The sequence below is a fragment of the Ursus americanus genome, chromosome 12 (genome assembly GCF_024610735.1).
Source record: "Ursus americanus isolate L20-20 chromosome 12, mUrsAme1.1.p, whole genome shotgun sequence".
Taxonomy (NCBI): domain Eukaryota; kingdom Metazoa; phylum Chordata; class Mammalia; order Carnivora; family Ursidae; genus Ursus; species Ursus americanus.
The window spans coordinates 64,542,195-64,564,107 of NC_142138.1; the positions used below are offsets into that span (position 1 = coordinate 64,542,195).

The 21,913-nt window shown below is 34.0% G+C and overlaps 1 protein-coding gene across 3 annotated transcripts in view; it reads left to right on the forward strand.

Annotated features, from left to right (window-relative positions):
* MAN1A2 (mannosidase alpha class 1A member 2) overlaps window positions 1-21,913 on the forward strand; it is a 187,814-nt gene that overhangs the window by 85,609 nt on the left and 80,292 nt on the right. For all 3 annotated transcript variants that reach the window (XM_045801407.2, XM_045801408.2, XM_087866198.1), the window contains exon 6: window positions 6,175-6,269. In XM_045801407.2, coding sequence (XP_045657363.1) covers window positions 6,175-6,269 — 95 coding nt within the window. The remainder of the gene's footprint in view (window positions 1-6,174; window positions 6,270-21,913) is intronic.

A 21,913-nucleotide genomic window follows, 5' to 3' on the forward strand; every position in this document is an offset into this window, starting at 1 on the left:
GGCAAATTAACTTACTTGTTTTAAACCTCAGTTTCCTACTCTGTAAAATGGGAGTAACAGTATTTATCTCATTGGGTTGTTGTGAGAATTAAATGGGTTACTATATGTGTGTGTTAATATCATTGTCATCATCCCAACATTTCTGTAGAATATCTTAAAAAGGGTCTTAAAACCTTTGCATATTAACATCAGATATTTTGGGGATGTGGGGTTGGTATGGAAAAGAAAGAAGATAGTTACTTGTTTTATTATAAATCTCAGGTATTCAACAGCAATGAACGGGGTAGGTATGTGAAAGCCCATATGTGTTTACACAACTATACATACATGTACACGCACTGTTATTGAGAAGCGCTAAGGAGAGAGGTGGAGCATGGAAGGGGATAAAGAAGTTTTAATTTCAAATAAGATGGTCAGGGAGTATGTATGAGGTTTACATTTGTATAGAGACGTGAAGGAGATAAGAGAGCCATGAGAATGGCTTCTCCTGAAGGAGAAGAGAGAGCCTTTTTATAAGAGCCTTTAGTTGAAAGAAACAGCAAATGACAAGACACTGAAGCAAAAGCATAACTGGCACTCTTAGAAAACAACAAAGATGGTTAATAGGGCTGAAGTAGGTTGCTGGAAGGGAAAGAAAGGAGAGAATGAGGCATAGAAGTCATAGAGGTGCATCGCTTATAAAGACGTATAGCCTCTTAAAGGACTTTTACTCTGAATGAGATGGGGAGTCATTTGAGCATTCTGAACTCTTCACTCTCTGCTAGGTTGAAAACAGGCTGCAAGCGTATTACATTAGTAATTTAATTCAATAAAGAAAACAAAAGCACCCATGGATTCTTTTTTTTAAACTTAAATTCAATTAATTATCATATACTGTCTTATTGATTTCAGACCTAGAGGTCAGTGATTCATCAGTCTTATATAATACCCAGTGCTCATTACATCACATGCCCTCCTTAATGTCCATCGCCCAGTTCCGCCATGCCCTCACCTCTCTTCCCTCCAGCAACCTTCAGTTTGTTTCCTATGGTTAAGAGTCTCTTATGGTTTGTCTTCCTCTCTGATTTCATCTTGTTTTATTTTTTCCTCTCTTCTGTTATGATCCTCTGTTTTGTTTCTTAAATTCCACATAATTCCACAAGTGAGATCATATGATAATTGTCTATCTCTGATTGACTTATTTTGCTTAGTATAACACTCTCAGTTCCATCCACGTCATTGCAAATGGCAAGATTTCAATTTTTTGATGGCTGCGTAATATACCATTGTGTGGTGTGTGTGTGTGTGTGTGTGTGTGTGTGTACACCACATCTTCTTTATCCGTTCCTCTGTCCATGGACATCTGGGCTCTTTCCATCTGGGCTATTGTGGACATAGTTCCTAAAAACACTGGGGTACAGGTGCCCCTTCAGATCACTACATTTATATCTTTGGGGTAAATACCCACTAGTGCAATTGCTGGGTTGTAGGGTAGCTCTATTTTCACTTCTTAAGGGACCTCCATGCTGTTTTCCAGAGTGGCTGCCCCAGCTTGCGTTCCCATCAACAGTGTAGGAGGGTTCCCCTTTCTCTGCATCCTCACCGACATCTGGCATTTCCTGACTTGTTAATTTTAGCCATTCTGACTGGTGTGAGGTGGTAACTCATTGTGGTTTTGGTTTGTATTTCCCTGATGCTGAATGATGTTGAACATTTTTTCATGTGTCTGTTGGCCATTTGGGTGTCTTTTTTGGAGAAATGTCTGTTCATGTCTTCTGCCCATTTCTTGATTGGATTATTTCTTCTTTGGGTGTTGAGTTTGATAAGTTCTTCATAGATTTTGGGTACTAGCCCTTTATCTGATATGTCATTTGCAAATATCTTCTCCCATTCTATTGGTTGTCTTTTGGTTTTGTCGACTGTTTCCTTTGCTATCACACATGGACTCTAATATCACTTCCCTCCTCAAGAATCTACAGTGGTTCTCTGTGTTTTTGGTTATGTTACTTTAAGGTTCATCACTTTTATTTTAAAGCTCTTTGTAATTTTGCCACCTTGTATCCGTTTAACCCCATTTCTTCCAATTCTTCCACACCTGGAAATAATTCTTCCCGTCCTAATTCTTCTAAACCTAGAACCAGTTTTAGCATAGTTCCATTGCCTACCATTTTTTTTTTTCTGGTAAAACTAACTGGGAGATTTTACATAATGGACATTGAACACATAAAAGTTTTTTTCTGTAAATAAGTGAAATGTTGTAGAAGTCTTAATACTATTGAGCCTCTTAAACATGAATAATTGAGTTGTTCTCATCATCTTATCCATCAATAATCATAGTAAAATTGGCAGAATCTGTTTTACCTAGTGGTTTATTACAGGGTACTGATTAGTTAACTGAATCTTGGGGAGGGCCATGACATGAAGCATTTTTGTTATATACCTTGGAACCATGCAGTCAGGAGAAATACCCAAGCATGCCATACCATATATCTAATCAATTGCCTTTATTGCCCACATGGTCTCTGTGAGGATGGGGACCAGTCACTAGAGCTTCTATTAGAGCCACGACAGAAGAATCAGATCCCTTCACCATGATGCTTGCAAGGCCACTGCCTCAGATCACTTACTTTTTCCTTCCAAATACTGCATATTTAAGTATGCTTGGCAATGCCTATGCCAGATGTTAAACCGTAGGTGGAGTGGACTCTGGGAAATGTTATGTACTTTTCCATCCTCTGCAGTGTTTGAAGGTGTGTTTGAAAGGAGATTTGAATGAGTGTGAGTATTTACTGCATTCATAATAAAATAAATGAAAACAAAAATGACACTGGAGTCTCCTTTTTCAACTACAGATCTTCCTTGACTTACAACGGGGTTACATCCTGATAAACCCATCAGAAGTTGCAAATACTGTAAATTGAAAATGCACTTAATACACTTAATCTACTGAGTGTTATAGCTTAGCCTAGCTTACCTTAAATGTGTTCAGAACACTTCCATTAGCCTACAGTTTTGCAAAATCATAACATAAAGCCTATTTTATAATAAAGTCTGAATATCTCCTGTAATTTATTGAATCCTGTAGTGAAAGTCAAAGACAGAATGGTTGTGTGGTACAGAACGGTTGGAAGTGTATTGGTTGTTCATCTTCACGATCCTATGACTGACTGGGACCTGTGGTTCGCTGCCTATGCCCAGTATCATGAGGGACTCTCCACCACATTTCTCTAGCCTGGAAAAAGATAAAAAATTTATAGTTGGTTTCTACTGAATGCATATCACTTTAACATCATTGTAAAGTTGAAAAATTGTGAGGTGTTCATCAGTAAGTTGGATCTTTGTAAATTGGGGACTGTATGAGATTGGCGGCAATCAAAATTTTGCTAACTTTTGTGTTGACAAGAACACAGGGAAATGGTTTCTCATACATTCCAGTAAGAATTTAAATTAGTAAAACGCATGGAAGACAAATTGTCATTAACCGTTGAAATTACAAATCAGTATACCCATTGATATACTTCAGTTCCCATTTTGGAATTTATCTTATATAGTCACACAGTTTGGAAACATATGTTTGTTACATAGGGGACTAAATAAATTCCGTACATCCATACAAGGAGAAATTCTGCAGCCACTGAAGAGAAGGATGTGGTAGACCTTTGTGGACTGATTCGGGAAGATCTCCAAGGTACAGTAAAGTGAAAGAAGCAGGTTCAGAATAGAGCACATGCTATTCCATGCTTGAGAGACACAGAGACAAAAACTATGTGTGTAAACTGTTAACAGAATTTCTGTTTCTGGGAGGGTCAAAAAATGAGGATTCGATGTGACAAGGCTAGAACCATGCACATGGAACTGATTTAGCGCAAAATATTTACTAGATATTTAAGAAACTGATAGCTGTTTGCATTGTAGAAGGAACTGTGTGGTTGAGGAATCGGATTGGAAAAGAGACTTATTTTTTTACTTTGATATGTTCTGGATTTTTCATGGCAAAAAATAATGTGATTTAAATTAGCTGTTGCTGCTGTCTCCAAAATATGTTTCTGAAGATAGGTTATGTAGGGGTCTTATTTATTTATCATTAAAGAGTTTGTATATTTGTGAATAAATTAAGATAAGCACACTATTATATAAGGAAATTTTTCTCAGTGATATTAATATTAGGATGTTGTGTTGGGGGGGCTGTGTACTTTAACTGGTTAGTATATATGTTATCTGTTATTAATAGCACAAAGTAGGTAAAAATCAGAAAATATCTTTTAGAAGTTTACTTCTGGAAGTGAAATGAGAATGCTTTCTACTTAGAAAATGTTTATGTTTGTAAGTAATTTTACTGTTTTGACTATTACTTTTTATATGTAGAAAAGATGTAATATAAAAATATGTGATTAATAAATCCACGATATTAATATTAGGTAAGAACTTAGTCCCTTCGCCTTCATGGTAAACACAAGCAGTACTGTTGTTCACTATATAATGTAACTTGACTTTTTTAACTTATAAATGTTAATATGGAGAGAACAGTTTACATTTGCTTTTCTGAATTAATGAGATGAATTTGAGAAATTTATTAAAACTTTAACCTAAAATTGTTACATTTTTCATTGAGACTTTTGCGTCAAAGTAGGTATTCAAGGAAATGGTAAATTGTTGGTATATGAGAATATCTAATTAAAATTCTGCTAAGAGGTTTTGCCTCATTTAAGGAACCTTGCAAAACATTTAAAAATCTTATTTCTTTGTCAGCTTGCACATATTTCTGGTATCTTCTACCCCCAGTAATGTTGGGATGCTTTGTTTAATGTAACCTCAGTGTAGAACTTTGATCTGTTCCAGACTCTCGACTACTTATTTGAAGGATTTAATAATATTTTATCAAAAACATTTGACTGGAGTGGAAAGATGAGAGCTTAAGTATCTAATCAATTTGAAATCAATTTGAGAAAAGATTGGCTTGAAGCATATAGGAGAACATACCACTTTTCCTGTTTTTTTTTAAATAATAATATCTTTTTATTATATTATGTTAGTCACCATACAGTACATCTCTAGTTTTTGATGTAAAGTTCCATGATTCATTACTTGTGTATAACACCCAGTGCACCATGCAATATGTGCCCTCCTTACTACCCATCACCAGCCTATCCCATTCTGGCCCCCCCGCCCCCCGCAAAGCCCTCAGTTTGTTTCCCAGAGTCCATAGTCTCTCATGGTTCATTCCCCCTTCTGTTTACCCCCCCTTCCTTCTTCCTTTTCTTCTCCTACCGATCTTCCTACTTCTTATGTTCCATAAATGAGTGAAACCATATGATAATTGTCTTTCTCTGCTTGACTTATTTTCTTAGCATTATCTCCTCCAGTCCCATCCATGTTGCAGCAAATGTTGAGAACTCGTTCTTTCTGATGGCTGAGTAATATTCCATTGTATATATGGACCACATCTTCTAATCCAGTCATCTGTTGAAGGGCAATAGGATATTATGACCCAGTCTCAGTTTGGAGCCTCTAAGTCAGCAGTTTCCGAAGTGGGATACACAAGCCTATCTATTTGGATATGCTAAGAATATTGAAATTTTACTGTGTATATTTTGGTAGTAGTACATGATTTAAAATGTTGGAATCCACTGATATTAAGGTAATTTATTGTTTTGGTACCCAAAATAGCAGTAATTAGGACTAAGGGGTGAAGCATTTATTACTCTCAAACTGGGAATGTGAACTCAGGCCTTTTCTTTTTAATAATGTGGACAAACCTTGATGGAAAATGTTGAGTCATAAACATGCTTACGGTAAGTAATTCAAGGACATTTATCCAAATTGGGTTGCATCTTTTTGTTTTAGTATTTGTACTAAGGTTATATACCATTGTATGGACATTTTGTAACCTGATGTTTTCTCTAAGACCTTTGCCATCTGAAAATACAGATAATATTATCACCAAAACCTATCTTTCCCTTTCAATAATTATAATTTCAGGACATTACACACTGGTAGTTTTCCTCAGTATCCAGTTTACCAACATTTTCTCTGATTGCTGTATGCTACATGGTACCAAAGAGATGCCATTATTCCCCCTTGGACTTCTTCCCTGTAGTATGCGTCTGAGAGAGATCAGCAAATGATAATGGCTATAATTTATTAATGGGTGGCTATAATTTTTTTATAAAAAATGTTTTTATGTTTTCATCTCAGATATTCAAGGTTAAAGCAGTTCAGCTGGCTGAGAAACTCCTTCCTGCCTTTAACACACCTACTGGGATTCCTTGGGCAATGGTGAATCTGAAAAGGTAAATTTTATTTTTATATGATTATTCCTGTTCTGAAAGAATTAGCTTAACTTAACATTAGAAATTTCTAATGATCTCCCCCCACCATACTTTCTAAGACTTAAATTTTTTTCTCTATATATGCAGAAATTTCTCTTTAAAGCATTCTTTTTTTTTTGAGAAGTTCTTGACTTTGCCACAGTTCCCTTGCCTTAACTGTATTCCAGTTTCTCCAAGTCTGTTTCTTTTCCTCACCCGTTTGCTTCTTTTATTTGCTTATTCATTTCCATTTCATGCTGTAATGGATTCAAAATGCTTTCTCTCTCTAATTTTTCGTACAGTATTTGTTGATCTGTTGAGTCAAAATGGAACACAAATATGCCTTAAAATCAGGCCTTCCTATTGCTGAATGATAAGGGAAGACATAATTCATGATGTTGACTATATGGTCCTTATTTATGGTATTTGTACTATTGACGTTCAAAGTGAACTAAACATTCTTTGCACTTTGTTTCATTCTGATAGAGAACACTGATTATACTTAGAAATAGATGAAAAAAATTTTTGGATAACTTTATAAATCATGCAAAGATATACAATTAATATTACAAAATTTGAATAATGTCACCATATTTAACTTGCATTGAAATAATTGATGCTGACTGAAATTTTTGCCAAGCACTTAGGTTTTTCTCCAAATGAAATTTATTATTTCTCTTAATATTGGGACTTGGGAATTACATGAAAATTTGGCTCTTGTTCTCCTGCCCACAGGCCCTTTAGAATTAAAGTTAAGGAGAATATTTTTCTGGAGTTGTGATTCTGTGACAACTTTATTTGAAAAGACTAATCTATTTTAGTCATTTCTTTGTAATGGAGAGTTTTATAGAGTTTAGATTTCCATTGAGAAATTAGCATTTAATACCTAACATTAAATTTAACTTTACTCTTCTCCAGTTTCATGCACTATATGTAATATAAATTACCTCCTTGTGAGGGGAATAAGTTGGCTGGAGTTCCAGAGCAACCTGCACAAAAGGAAATGGCCGAATGATTTAGATGCACCTGTTACCATTCCTTAGTTTTATGATTATGATCAGATTTTCTGATGTTTCCTTCAGTACCACTGCCAGAATCCTAGAACTTTCTTACATAAGAAATTTAATTTAATTAATTGAACATTTTATTCTGAGATAAAGAATGCAGGACTTCTTTTTGTCTCTATGGAAAAAGAAATCTAGCTTAAATCACAAAACTTCAAACTCAGATTGAGATGACAGTAGAAAGATATTCAACAATCATGTCTTGAACATTTTTATAAATTTAATTTTCATTTAGCATCTTCGTATATATTCATACAAATACATATTTTATTTGAGTTTATAGATCATAAATGTAATTACCTATTTTTTCAAAGTTTTTTTTTTTTCTTCCTCTTTTGGTTGAGGGCTGCTGATGTCTCACACATAGACTTTCCTCCTCTCTTGCTGCCTGAAAGCCAGCCCATGTTAACAAAACCAGGCATATTTATCGTCTACAATATGGTACAGCATACAGAAACACAAACATGTTCTGGTGCAGCTTTTAAACTTTTATATGGGTGTTTTGGATGCTAGCTTTTGTACCTCTTATTTTTCTCACTCAACAGTGTTTCATGGAAGTCCTCTTCCACATCCTCTGATAAAGCTCGAAATCAGTCTTCCTGATGCCTACATACTGAAACATACTGTAATACCTTGGTTAAAATGCCATGCATAGTTATACCATAATTTATTCCATCATTTCCATATCAGTGGTATTTGTTTCCATTATTTTGCTACCATAAACATCGTTGCAGTCGTATCCTATTATATATGTCCTTTTATAATGGGGACTTTTCTCTGAAAATGATTCTCAAGAATATGATTGCTAGATCAGAGACTGTATGGCTTTTTATTCTCAAGTGTGGGATTGCTGGATCAAAGGGTATATGCATTTTACGTTTAATAGTATTCCCAAAATGTTTTCCAAAATGACTAGTTCATCATATTTCTATCTCCAATGTGTGAGATACCTAAATGTGTGCAGGTATAAATTCTGTTTAATTTTTGATAGACCAGTAACTCTAAAATGTTACTGTTTCTTCATTTGTATTTTCTGGCTAGTGAATTTGAACATCCTTTTCATAAATATATTGGACATTTAGATGTGCTTTTTTGCTTTATTTATAATAATTTTTTATTCATAAGTTTTAAATTTTTATATATTCAAATAAATCTTTTATAGCTTTTTGGGTTTATAATTTTTGTTAAAAAGATTGTCTCCATCTATATTTTATAAGTCTTCTAGATTTATAAAAGTTTTTATAATATGCTTTTAAAAAAAATTTCATCAAGTATGGCGTTAGCTGTAGATTTTTCATCAGTTGCCTCTGCCAGGTTCAGGACGTTCCACTCTCTTCCTATTTCACTTAGTTTTTGTCGTGAATGGGTGTTGAATATTGCCACATACTCTTTTTTTCCATCTGTGGAGATGATAACATCTTTCACCTTTGTTCTGTTAATGTGGTAAATTACTTGTTAGATTTTCTTTTTTCTTTCTTTTTTTTTTTTCAAAGATTTTATTTATTTATTTGACAGAGATAGAGACAGCCAGCAAGAGAGGGAACACAAGCAGGGGGAGTGGGAGAGGAAGAAGCAGGCTCATAGCAGAGGAGCCTGATGTGGGGCTCGATCCCATAATGCCGGGATCACGCCCTGAGCCGAAGGCAGACGCTTAACCGCTGTGCCACCCAGGCGCCCCTACTTGTTAGATTTTCAAATGTTAAAACCAACTTTGAATTCCTGGGATAGTCCTTGGCCATAATGTATTATCCTATTTATATTTGGCCGTATTTGGTATTAGAGTTACCTGCCTTTGTAAAATGAAGTGAAAAATAGTTTCCCCTTTTTCCTGAAAGCATTTGTGTTATATTGGTGTTACTTCTTAAATGTTTTGATAGAGTCACCTAAGCAGCTATCTGGGCTGAGACTTTTCTTTGTGGGAAGGTTTTTAATAACAGATTCAACTCTCATAAATGTACATATAACATATATGCATATATGGCTATTCAGAGTATATTTTCATTTTTTGTCAGTTTTAGTATTAATTAATAGTATTCTTAAGAAATTTCTCCATTTCATGGAAGTTATCAAAGTTTTTGGTGTGCAGTTGTACATATTACTTTCTTAGGCCTTTCATGTTTCTAGGCTTTGTAGTGATAATCCCTCTTTCATTCCTGATATTGATAATTTGTTTTCTCTTTTTATCAATCTAGGTAGGCATTTATCAATTTTGTTAATCTTTTCAAGGAACTAATGTTTGTCTTTAGCTGCATTTATTAACAGTGACTCTATTATGTTTTCTGTTTCATTATTTTTACTTTTTCCTTCCTTTTCCTTATTTAGCTCTTTTTAAAGCTTTTTACATTGGAACTTTAGGTCTTTCATTTTTATATTTTTCTTTTTTCCCTAATAAGCATTTTTTCTTATAAGAATTTCATTTATTTATTTGTTTATCTGTTATTTTCTTTTCCTATGAGAATTTTAAAGCTGTTAATTTCCCTCTAATGACTGCTTTGGCTGCATCCCAGATATTTTAATTTTTTTTATTATTACTGTTAAAAATATTTTATGATTTTCCTTAGGATATCTTCTATGACAAATCAGTCATTTCTAATTGTGTTGTTTAATTTGTCAAGTTTTAGAATCAGGGAGATTTCTTAGATATCTTTTTTTTTTTTTTTAAGATTTTATTTATTTGAGAGACAGCACACATGTGCATGTATGAGGACACGTTATGGGGGGAGGAGGGGCAGAAGGAATATGGAGAAGCAGACCCCCTGTTGAGTGGGGATCCTGACATGGGGCTCATTCCCAGGACCCTGAGATCATGACCTGAGCTAAAGGCAGACATGTAATCACTGAGCCACCCAGGCGCCCCTTAGATATCTTATTGTTTTGATTTCTAATTTCATTGTGATCATAAAGGATACTCTGTATAATTTAAATACATTTAAATCTCTAATGCTTGTTTATGGCTCAGCATGTGGTCTTCTTTGGCAAATACACTTGAATCTGTATTCTGCAGTTGGTGGGGTAATGCTTTACAAATATTAGGTTAAGCTAGTTGATAGTGTTGTTTAGCTATCTGTCTTTCCTGATTTTTAATTAATTAACTTACTGAACTATTTCCCATTGTGATTGTGGAGCTGTCTCCTTCACTCTTTATTTCTGTCAGGTTTTTTCTTCCTGTATTTTGAAGCTTTACTTTAGGTACTTACTTACATGTTTATGATACATCTTTCTGATGACTTCACCTTTTTATCATTATGATGTGCCCCTTTTCATCTCTGGTAATATTTTTACTTGGAAGTTTGTTTTATTCGATGTTAATATAGCTACTCCCCCTTTTGTATGCTAACTACCTTTGTGGTGTGCCTTTTAATTTTCAACCTAACTGTATCATAATTTTAGTCCTTTTGGAGACAGCGTGAGTTGGATTTTGCCAGTATGAAAATAGTAGACCATTAACATGTAATTATTGATGCAGTCTGATTTAAGTTCTCTGTTTTTCCTTCCTTCATTTCTTTTGTCCTAACCTTTAAATTGGTAAATGTTTTGGAATTCTCCTTTAGTTTATGTTTTAGTGTTTTTATGTAATATATTTTTGGGCTGATTGCTGTAGAAATCACACTGTACCTAATTAATTTTTCATTTAACTGAATTAATATTGTACTACGCATGTATAGCAATATTTCAGCCATGCCTGCCCATTTATATCCTCTCTCCCGTCCTTTATATGCCATAGTTGTGAAGTGAATTGCATTTAATATAGTCTAAATGTCAAAATACATTGTCAAAATATTAGTTTAAACAGACCTATTTACTTTATAGAATTGAGGGGAATAATATTCTAGTATTTATCCAGGGGGTTACTATAGCCAGTGCTCTTTATTTCTCTTTGAAGATCTGACCCTTCATATGGTACCACTTCATTTCAGTCTGAAGAACTTTAGTTATTAGCATTTCTTGTAGTGCGCATCTGTAGGGGTAAATTCTCACTGTATTTCTTTGTTTGAAAAGTTTTTACTTTGCATTTATTCCTAAAGGATTTTTTTTTTTTAGCGAATGTTAAACTTTTGATTGATGAATTTTTCTTTCTACACCTTAAAAACATTGTTTCTCTCTCATCTCTTTCCCATTGTTTCTGATAAGTCAGAATTTAAATGATTGTTGTCCTGTGTGTGTGTGTGTGTATGTATGTGTATTACATATTGTCTTTTTTTCCCCTCTGAATACTTTTAAGGTTTTTTTTCTTTATTCTTGTTTTTCAGCAGTTTGACTAAGATGTGCCTCAGGAAAGTTTTGTTCTTGTTTTTGTTGTTGTTCCTTCTGTGTCCTCCTTAGGCTTTGCTGATGAGCATGTTGAGTGTTTAGGTCTTTCACTACATATAGTGGTAAATTTGGCAATTAATTCTTCAATTTTTTTCCCCCATTCTTTATCTCCTTCTGAATCTCATTTACTTATATTTCAGAATTTTTATTTCTGTCTCACAGATCCTGAAGTCTTTGTTTATATTTTTCAATCTTTTTTTTCTATGTTCTTCAGGCTGAATAATTTCCATTAATTTATCTTCATGTTCACTGACTTTTCCTATGTTGCTCTGATCTGCTCTTAAGTCCATCTAGTGGAATCTTTAGAATTTTGATCTGATGCTTTCTCATTCTATTTCTGAGATAGAGATTTTCTGTCTTTTCGTTCATTGTGGACACATTTTTTATATTTCATGAAGTATAGTTAGAATACTTGGCCTAAAGTCTTAGTAATTCTAACACCTGGGTAGTCTTGGAATTGATCTTAGTTGATTATCTTTTCACTTGAGGCTAGGTAACATTTTGGATGAATCCTGGACATTCTGAAAGTTTTGTTGTGGGGATTCTGGATTCTGTTGTGATTTTCTCAGAGGGGTGCGTGTTTGTATGTGTGTGTGTGAGAGAGAGAAAGAGAGAGATTGAGATTGAGCAGTTGTTTAATTTCTTAGTTGGATTCAAACTTCAAAGTGTCTCAGTTCATTTCGTTTCTTTAACTGGCTTGCTTTGAGTCTGTTTTTAAGCATTCACAATTCACATGGCAACCAGAGACATAGAGTTCATATTACAGAACTAGAGGCTTCCTCTCTCTTACTCCCTCATCTCCCCAGGATTCTTTCTTCTTTTTTTCAGCAGCTGTAATTGCTGCAAAAACTGGCTTCTAATTCTGTAAGACAAAAAGACTACAAGTTTTCTATCAGATTTTCACTGTTCCGCCCAAATGGGCCTTGGCTTTGGGATAAAAGCTATGAGAAAGTGTGAAACTTAACCTCATGCTAGCCTGTATTTGCTAGTTTTCACTGTCCTTGGAATCTGACCGCTTTTGTTTATTCTCCAGGGACTTTAGGCCATTGTCATTATGTATTTTGTTCAGAGGTTGTAACTTTTTTCTGCAGGAGAGACTAATTCAGTCATTAGGAGATTTCAGGGGTCATAAGGACATTAGAGAAATTTTGTTAGATTTATTCATAGATTCTTGGTTTTTAAAAGTGGAATAGGGAAATCTGGGTGGCTCAGTCAATTAAGTGTCTGACTCTTGATTTTAGCTCAGGTCATGATTTCATGGTCCTGAGATCGAACCCCATGTGGAGTTCCATTCTCAGAATGGAGTCTGGTTGAAATTCTCTCTCTTCCTCTGTGCCCCCTCCCCCCCAGCTTGTTCTTGCTCTCTCTCTCAAAATAAATAAAATCTTATTAAAAATGCTATAAAATGGTGTTTTAAAATTTTCATTTCTACTGCTGGAACATAGAATATAGTTGTTTGTAAATTTATTCTGAATTCAGCAATCTTCCTGAATTTGAATTCTCTTATTAATATCAGTAATGTGTCTGAAATTATTTTGTACTTTTTTTTATATACAATTATCTGATCTGTGAATAGGGATGGTTTTGGTTTTACCACTACTCCCCATCCCCACCCCCTTATCATACTGGCTAGAACTTACAGCACAGTATTGAATAGAAATGGTGACCAAAGATACTCTTGTCTTAGTGGAAAGTGAGTTTTTACCATTAAGTATGATGTTACTTATAAGACGTTTCTATATTTCTAATATTTTAAGAGGTCCCTTTTTAATTATTTATTTTTTAATTTTTTTAAAAAAGATTTTAATAGAGAGAGAGCATGAGGGGGGAAGGGTCAGTGGGAGAAGCAGACCCCCTGCTGGGCAGGAAACCTGATATGGGATTCGATCCTGGGACTCCAGGATCATGACCTGAGCCAAAGGCAGTCACTTATCCAACTGAGCCACCCGGGCACCCCATAAGAGGTCCCTTTTTAAAATTTTATATTGTCGAACTTTTTTCCAAGCAATTTTTCTGTAGTTATTGAAATGTTGTTAAGAATTTTGTTCCTAAATCTTTTTATTGCAGACATTTACAAAATTGATTTGTTTTCCAGTGAGAAACCATTATTGTATTCAAGGAATAAATCCAATTTCATTGTGTTGTACTATTCTTTTTATATATTGCTGGATTTTGTTTGCTGATATGTTTTTTGGGGCCATTGTATCTTTTTCACCAATGAGATTGGTCTGAATTTTTTAATACTCTTGTCTAGTTTTGACATCTAGGTTGTTCTCCTTTTTCAAAAGAGTCATTCTTCTTTTTCTCTTGAAGAGTTTGTATAAGGCCCCCCCCCCCCCCAAGATGCTTGATAGAAGGTTCTGGTAGTTACTTGGGTCTAGAATTTTATTTTGAATAAGTTTTTTATATTGCTGACTTAATAACTTAATAAGTTATATTAGATAATTTGTTTTCTATTTAAGTAAATTTTAATAATTTATGCTTTTCTAGGACTCTGTCCATCTGGCACAATAAATATATTGTTTCACTTGTTTACTCTCTGTTTTATCTGTTATGTATCTTTTTATACTGGCATCAAATATTTGGTAAAGGATAACATTTAAATTTTTAAATTTTTGCTGAACACTCTTAAGGAACATACTATAGACATTTTGGGTGAATAACACACAGTTTTTTCCTTTTATTTTTTAGTAGGAAGCACAAAAAATGAATCTATTTAGCACCAGGTACATTTATAAATGTGATATTATTTAATTCTAACAATGTCCATATGAAATAGATACTTAGGAAATGTTCTCTCTACTTATAGATAAGGAAATTGAACATCAAAAGGTCACACCTGGGTCTCTTTCCTGACAGTGGATCAGTCTGCTTCTATCTGCTTTTATTTTAAGTTTTATTTAAATTCCAGTTAGTTAACATGTAGTGTAATATTAGTTTCAGGTGTCCCATATAATGATTCATTGCAATGGCTAGATTTCATTCTTTTTTTTTACAGCTTAAGTAATACTCCATTTGTGTGTGTGTGTGTGTGTGTGTGTACGCATACATACATACAACATCATCTTTATCCATTGATCAGTAGATGGACACTTGGGCTGTTTCCATAATTTGGCTATTGTAGATAATGCTGCTATAAACATCGGGGTGCATGTACCCCTTTGAATTCATAATTTTGTGCTTTTTGGGTAAATACCTAGTAGTGTAATTGCTGGATCATAGGATAGTTCTATTTTTAATTTTTTGAGGAAGCTCCATACTGTTTTCCAGAGTGGCCTCACCAGTTTGCATTCCCACCAGCAGTTCGTGAGGGTTCCACTTTCTCCACATCCTTGCCTACACTTGTTTCTTGTGTTGTTCATTTTAGCCATTCTGACAGGTGTGAGGTAATATCTCATTTTAGTTTTGATTTGCATTTCCCTGATGCTAAGTGATATTGAGCATCTTTTCATACGTATGTCTTCTTTGGAAGAATGTCTATTCATGTCTTCTTCCCATTTTTTTAAATTGGATTGTTCATTTTTTTGGATGTTGAGTTTTAGAAGTTCTTTATATATGGGATACTAACCCTTTACAGATGTCATTTACGAATATCTTCTCCTATTCCATAGGTTACTTTTTATTTTTGTGAATTGTTTCCTTTGCTGTGCAGAAACTTTTTATCTTGATGATGTCCCAGTAGTTTATTTTTGCTTTTGTTTCCCTTGAATCGAGAGACGTATCTAGAAAGAAGTTGTGATGGCCAGTGTCAAAGAAGTTACTGCCTATGTTCTCTTCTAGGATTTTTATGGTTTTCAGGTCTCACATTTAGGTCTTTAACCCATTTTGAATTTATTTTTGTGTATGGTATAAGAAGGTGGTTGAGTTTCATTCTTCTGCATGTAGCTGTCCAGTTTTCCCAGCACCATTTATTGAAGAGACTGTCTTTTTTCCATTGGATATTCTTTCCTGCTTTGTTGAAGATTAATTGACCATATAATTGTGGGTGCATTTCTGGGTTTTCTTTTCTGTTCTGTTGATCTGTGTGTCTGTTTTTGTGCCAGTACCATACTGTCTTGATCACTACAGCTTTGTAATAGAGCTTGAAGTCTGTTTTTCTTTTTCAGGATTGCTTTGGCTATTCAGGGTCTTTTGTGGTTTCATACAAATTTGAGGATTGTTTGTTCTAGCTCTGTGAAATATGTTGTTGGTATTTTGATAGGGATTGCATTAAATGTGTAGATTGATTTGGGAGTATAGACATTTTAACAATATTTGTTCTTCCAATCCATGAGCATGGAATGTTCCTCCATTTCTTTGTGTCATCTTCAATTTCTTTCATCAGTGTTTTATAGTTTTAAAAGTACAGGTCTTTCACCTTATTGGTTAGGTTTATTCCTGGGTATCTTATTATTTTTGGTGTAATTGTAAATGGGATTGATTCCTTAATTTCTCTTTCTGCTGCTTCATTATTAGTGTATAGAAATGCAACAGATTTCACTCAGTTTTTACTTTCAGAGGACAAGCCAAGACTGCATTGTGATATTCAGTGGAATGACACATGGCAGGTACCCAAATAGTATGTTACAAAGTAGAAGGCATTAGTGTGTAGTTAACATGATATGAAATCATCAGAGAAGGAAGTTTATATCTATTTAGGAAGATCAGGGAGTTTTCTTGGAGCGCTTTAAATTGCTTTTATAAAGGATAATGATACTAATAGGCGATACAGGTGGTTAGGGCATTTTGAGTGGAGGAAATAGTTTAACCAAAAAGAGATGTGGAAATAAGAAACTGTAGGGGAGAAAATTGAACTTTTAGAGAAAGGGCTGGTGATGAAATATGGGGAACCAGTATATATGAACCTCCAAATGCCTCAGCTAATCCTTTAAGTAAGGAGATTTATGAAAGGGCAGAAGTGCCATTTTGTAAAGAGGCTTAACCTTTAACTGGAAAGCTTGCCTTGGAGTTACGGAGATAAATCTTATTATCAGGAGATTGAAGGAAGATCTTGAAAGTGTATTGAAATTCTTTTCTCTTCTCTGAAAAAGTAGCAAGATGTATGTAGGGCATGAGTAAAGAGGGGTACTTTACTTCTGGGGGGTTAACTCATGGAACAGACTGGAAGCACTTTCTCGGAAGCACTTTTTGCCCTCCTGAAGGCAACAATATTCAAAGGCAATGTTGCTTAACCCCTATATTAGATTGAATTCTCTTGCTGTGTACGTCCAACCCACAGAACCCTCCCTGTTTTGTTCACCACCATATTCTTAACACTGAACATGGTGACTGCATTGAAATAACACCTGTCCCAGACAGAAGTCTCATAAGCAATGGTATGATTCTTACCATTCTTACCAACCATAAGCATGGTTGGCAAAAGCACAGTGAATGAAGCTAAACTGAATATTCAGAATAAAAGCTGAGCCCAGCAGAAAACCATATATGGAATACTCCATTAAGAAGAGGGTAGAATGAACCACACAGAGATGAAATTTCCTAGCCAACAGGTTTGGTGTCCTCCACAAAAATCTCAAACTGGTCTGTCACTGAATTTCTTCAGCTTGACCCCAGAAGGAAGTTCTGTTATCACCTAGGGTTCAGTAAAGGGTTTCTAAGAAGAATTGTCTGCTATGAGTTTGGATAAATTCTTAGCTTGGATTGCTCTCTCATTATTGAGGAAGGAATGAATAATTAAAAATTAGGACCTTTAAAAAACAAAGAAAGAAAGAATAAGAGAACAAACTGGTTGCCAGAGGAGAGGTGGGTAGGCGGTGGGTGAATTGGGTGATGGGTATTAAGAGTACAGTTATCATGATGAACACTGCGTAATATGTAGAATTGTCAAATCGCTATATTGTATACCCAAAAATAACATAATACTGTATGCTAACTCTAGTGGAATTGTAAAGCAAAAGATGACATACCTTAAAATTTGCAGAGCTCAAAGAGGCAGAGAAAACAGGCATTTAACAACCAGTTTTTTACTTCAGGAAATATTTAAATTTTAAGCATATGCTTGCCTCACTTGAATTTTTCAATCATGTTGAATTTAAAGCTATTATAAAACATCATGAATAAAATTTAAGGGGGATAACAAACTACAACAATGTTAATAGTAATGGTATTGATAGCATGAGTGTCATTCTTAATATATAAATAGCTTTTACTAACTGTTAAGAAAAATACCCACCAATTATTTAAAAAGCTGCTAAATACATGAATGGGTAATTCAAAAACATAAAAAATCTTTAGCCACTTTCGTAATCAGAAACATTTAGATTTGAAATAAGATTGTATTTTCTTACCTAGAAAATTGACAAAAAGAGAATGGTATTATTTAGGACGAGCAAAGTGAAGAAATGAGAACCACATATAGTTGTCGGAATTGGAAATTTGAGTAACTTGGGAGATAGATTGGCGGTAGGTTTCAGAAACTTTGAAATATACCTGCCCTTGACCTTGTAATTTCACTTCTAGAAATTTATCTTAATACAGAGTAGTTCTTAAATATTTACAGAGCTTTGAGTGTACGGATGCTCATAGAAGTGAAGTTTATATTAATGAAAATAGAATGTACATTAAATTCAGAGGAGTGGCATGTTCGTAGAGTGGAATGTGACACAGCCGTTTGAAATGATGTTCTGGGAAGTGAATTTTTGAAGAGAGAGAATACTTGTGATGAATTCGGTGAAAAAGCAGAATATACAAGAATATGACCCTGTTTTTGTTAAACAAACCACTATCACTTCTAAGTAGGAATCAGAATTCACTTTCTTGCTGTATCTTCTTTACTTCCTTCTCCTAAGATTACAAAAGCAACAATAAAATAGATTCCTCCCTCCTTTTTCTCTCTCCCTTCCCCCTCCTTCCCTCTCTCTCCCCTTCGCCCCCCCCCCCACTTTCTTTTCTCTTTTTATTTAGCTAGATATTTTAAGAAAAAGAAATACATGTATTGGGTGACTATACATGTATTGAAGTAGCATATACTCAACTATAAAGTAAGCCTTCAGTTCCAAACCCCTAGTCCTTGAGGGAGGCCACTATTACAGATTTCTTGAGTATCTTCCAGACATGTAATGTACTTATATATTCATACATACCCTTGCATTCATGTATTGTTTACTTGTCATTTTCACTTATCAGTAGGTCTTGAAAATGATTCCATATCAACTCTTAGGTATATTTACCTCATTCTTTTTAAGAACTTTATAATAATGATTATGAAAGTACCATAATTAATTTAAAATAGATCTGATATTAATGAATTGTTAGATTATTTCCAGATTTTTGCTTTTAAAAAACGCTAGAAGAAATGTCCTGCATATGGTGGGAGTCGTGTGTGTGTGTATGTGTGTGTACGTGTACATGTGTTGATATGGCTTTGGTAGAAATGCTGGATCAGAGAGTTATCTAACATTTTTCAAATACTGTTTATTATTATTTATCAGGTAGGTACAAAATGAAACGTTATTTTAATTTTCATTTCACTGATTTTTGAGTGAAGTTGGGTATATTTTATTCAGTGCACAGCTTTTTTATATCCTTTTCTGTTTTCTAGTGGATATTAAAAAAATGAATCCTTAAAATCTTTTTATATATTAGCTGAATCAGTACTTTGTCATGTATGTTGCAAATACTTTTTGCTATTATTGCTATTTATGGAAGGTTTTCCTTTGAAGATTTATATATTTTCTAGTAAAATAATGGTTTAATTTCTTTTATACCTTTGATCCTTTTGGCATTTATTGTGGTATAGGAAGGGAGATAAAAATTGAGCTTTATTTTTTTGAGATGCTTAGGTTAGTGCTCTGACATAACTTACTGTGTAACTTTTCAATGCCTACCAAAGTCATAATTTTATGATAAAATATAATGAAATATAAAAAGCATTTCCAAATATATGTGAATCTGTTTTTTAGACTTTATTCTGTTGCATTAATTAGTGTGTTTATTTTAATTCTACATTGATTTAATTACTTTACTATAATTGCTTTACTGGGTGGTTGGACTGGCCCCTTTAGTATCCTGCTTCTCAGTATCAGCTGTTCTCACATATTCAGTTTCTTTATATGAAAATTTGAATTGTGTCTAATTTATTTTTTCTTTTATAGTTTGGTTGGGTTTGCACTAAATTTAGAAATTAATTTAGGGAACATCTTTACATGAAATCTTCCTTTCCTATAATTTATGTCTTTTCATTTATTTAAATCTTTTTCTGTGTCAAGTCAGTAGAGGTATAAGGCCTCTTTTATATAGATTCTGAACTTTTAAGTTCACTTAAAAATGCTTAACCTTTTACATTTTTACTGATACTTTTTGGGGGGCATAAATTCTAGAGGAAAACAGAATGATTTTATTTATATCGCCTAAGGCACCAAAAGATTTCTAACATGAAAAAAGCGTGGAAGTTGTACAGCTTTGATTAAACTAAAGAGTTAATGAAATATTGGAGACATCACATTAAAATCAAGAACAAGAAAGTATTTCACATTTTTCTGGAGGTTTTAACAAGTGTAACCAAATAAGAAAAAGGAATGAAATGAAGATATGGATTGGAGACAAAATTACAATTAATAACAGAGCATATGATTGCTTTCCTGGAAGGAAAAGAAAATAATCACTTGAAAAACCATCAGATTAATAAAGAAGTGAATAGATTGGCTAGTTAAAAATTAAAACACTTCTTTGAACCCTAGGGCTATTAGGTTGAAAGTACAGAAAGGTCATGCTTTATTAGTAAAGAACTGAACTAACCACAGAGTAAAGACAACTGTAGATCTGTCCTAGCAAAACCTGAAAACAGCCTTTGAAACAGCTAAGCTGTCCACAAGTTATTTAACTGTCTGTCAAAAGAAAATTGAAAATGCTTTAAAAGAAAAAAATTCAGATATTCAGGAAAATGTAACCTATAACCAGGAGGAAAAAAATTATAAATAGAAACATAGACAAATAACAGATGATGGAGATTGCAGTAAAGGACTTTAAAATAGCTATTATAAGTATGCTCAAGGATTTAAAGGGAAATATGAACATAATGAGAAGAGAGATTTTATAAAGGACTAAATGGAACTTCTAGTGCTGAGAAATACATGAAATAAAAAATTCACTGACCAGCTTAACAGCAGATTCTACACTGCATCAGACAAAATCCATGAGTTTGAAGGCATAGCAGTAGAAACCTCCCAAACTGAAGCACAGAAAGAAAAATGAAAGGAGCAAAGCCCATGACCTGTGGGACGATAGTAAATGTTTATCATGCATATAAGGGAGTGGTTGGGGGTGGGGAGCAGTAGGAGTGGCAGAAAAACTGTTTGAAGAGGGAATGGCCCAAAATTTTCCAAATTGATGAACAGCTATAAAACCCACAGATTCCAGACTCTTGAAGAAACCCAAACAAGGTAAAATAAACATAATGAATGGGTGAAAATCAATGAAAAAAAAATTTTTTTAACACCAGCAAAAAAGACATTATGCACAGGGAACAAGGATAGAAGGACTGCTTACTTCTTGTCTGAAGCGGTACCAGCCAGAAGACAGTGGAATGCATTTTGAAAGTGCTAAAAGAGAAAAGCTGATCTAGAATTCTATAACCACTGAAAATATTTTTTAAAAATGAGGTGAAATTAAGACATTTTTACCAAACAAAAGCTTAGAGAATTTATTGCCAGCAGGCCTCTATTACCAGAAGTGTTAAAGGAACTTTTAATGACACTAGATGGAAAGGCAGACTTATATAAAAAAAATGAAAAGCAGGTAAAAGAGTAATTATGTGAATATATGTCAAAGGCTTACTTTTTTCCTTTGGTCTTAGAGTTTTCTTTAAAAGATAACTGGCTATTTAAAGCAAACACAGTGAGTTTGCATTGGAGGTCTGTAGTATATGTAGAAGAGAAATGTGTGACCACACTAGAACTAAGGATGGTATGGGGATGTGAAAGCATAGTGTGGTCATGTCGTTAAGTTTACATGTGAAGGGGCGTGATATTTGAAAGTATACTGGGGTAGGTTAATTGTACATACTCTAATCCATAAAGGAGTCACACATACAAAAATAAGCCAGTGGAGACATGGAAATACTAAAGAATACTCAATCCAGATGAAGGTGAAAAAGAGGACTAAAGAACTGATCATAAAAAGTAGGTGGCAAAAAAAAGATGATAGACCTGTGCTGGTGGGATATAAAATGGTACAGCCATTTTGGAGAATGGTTTTTATACAGTTAAAATAGAATTATTATGGGACCCAGAAATTTTATTTCTAAAGTATTTA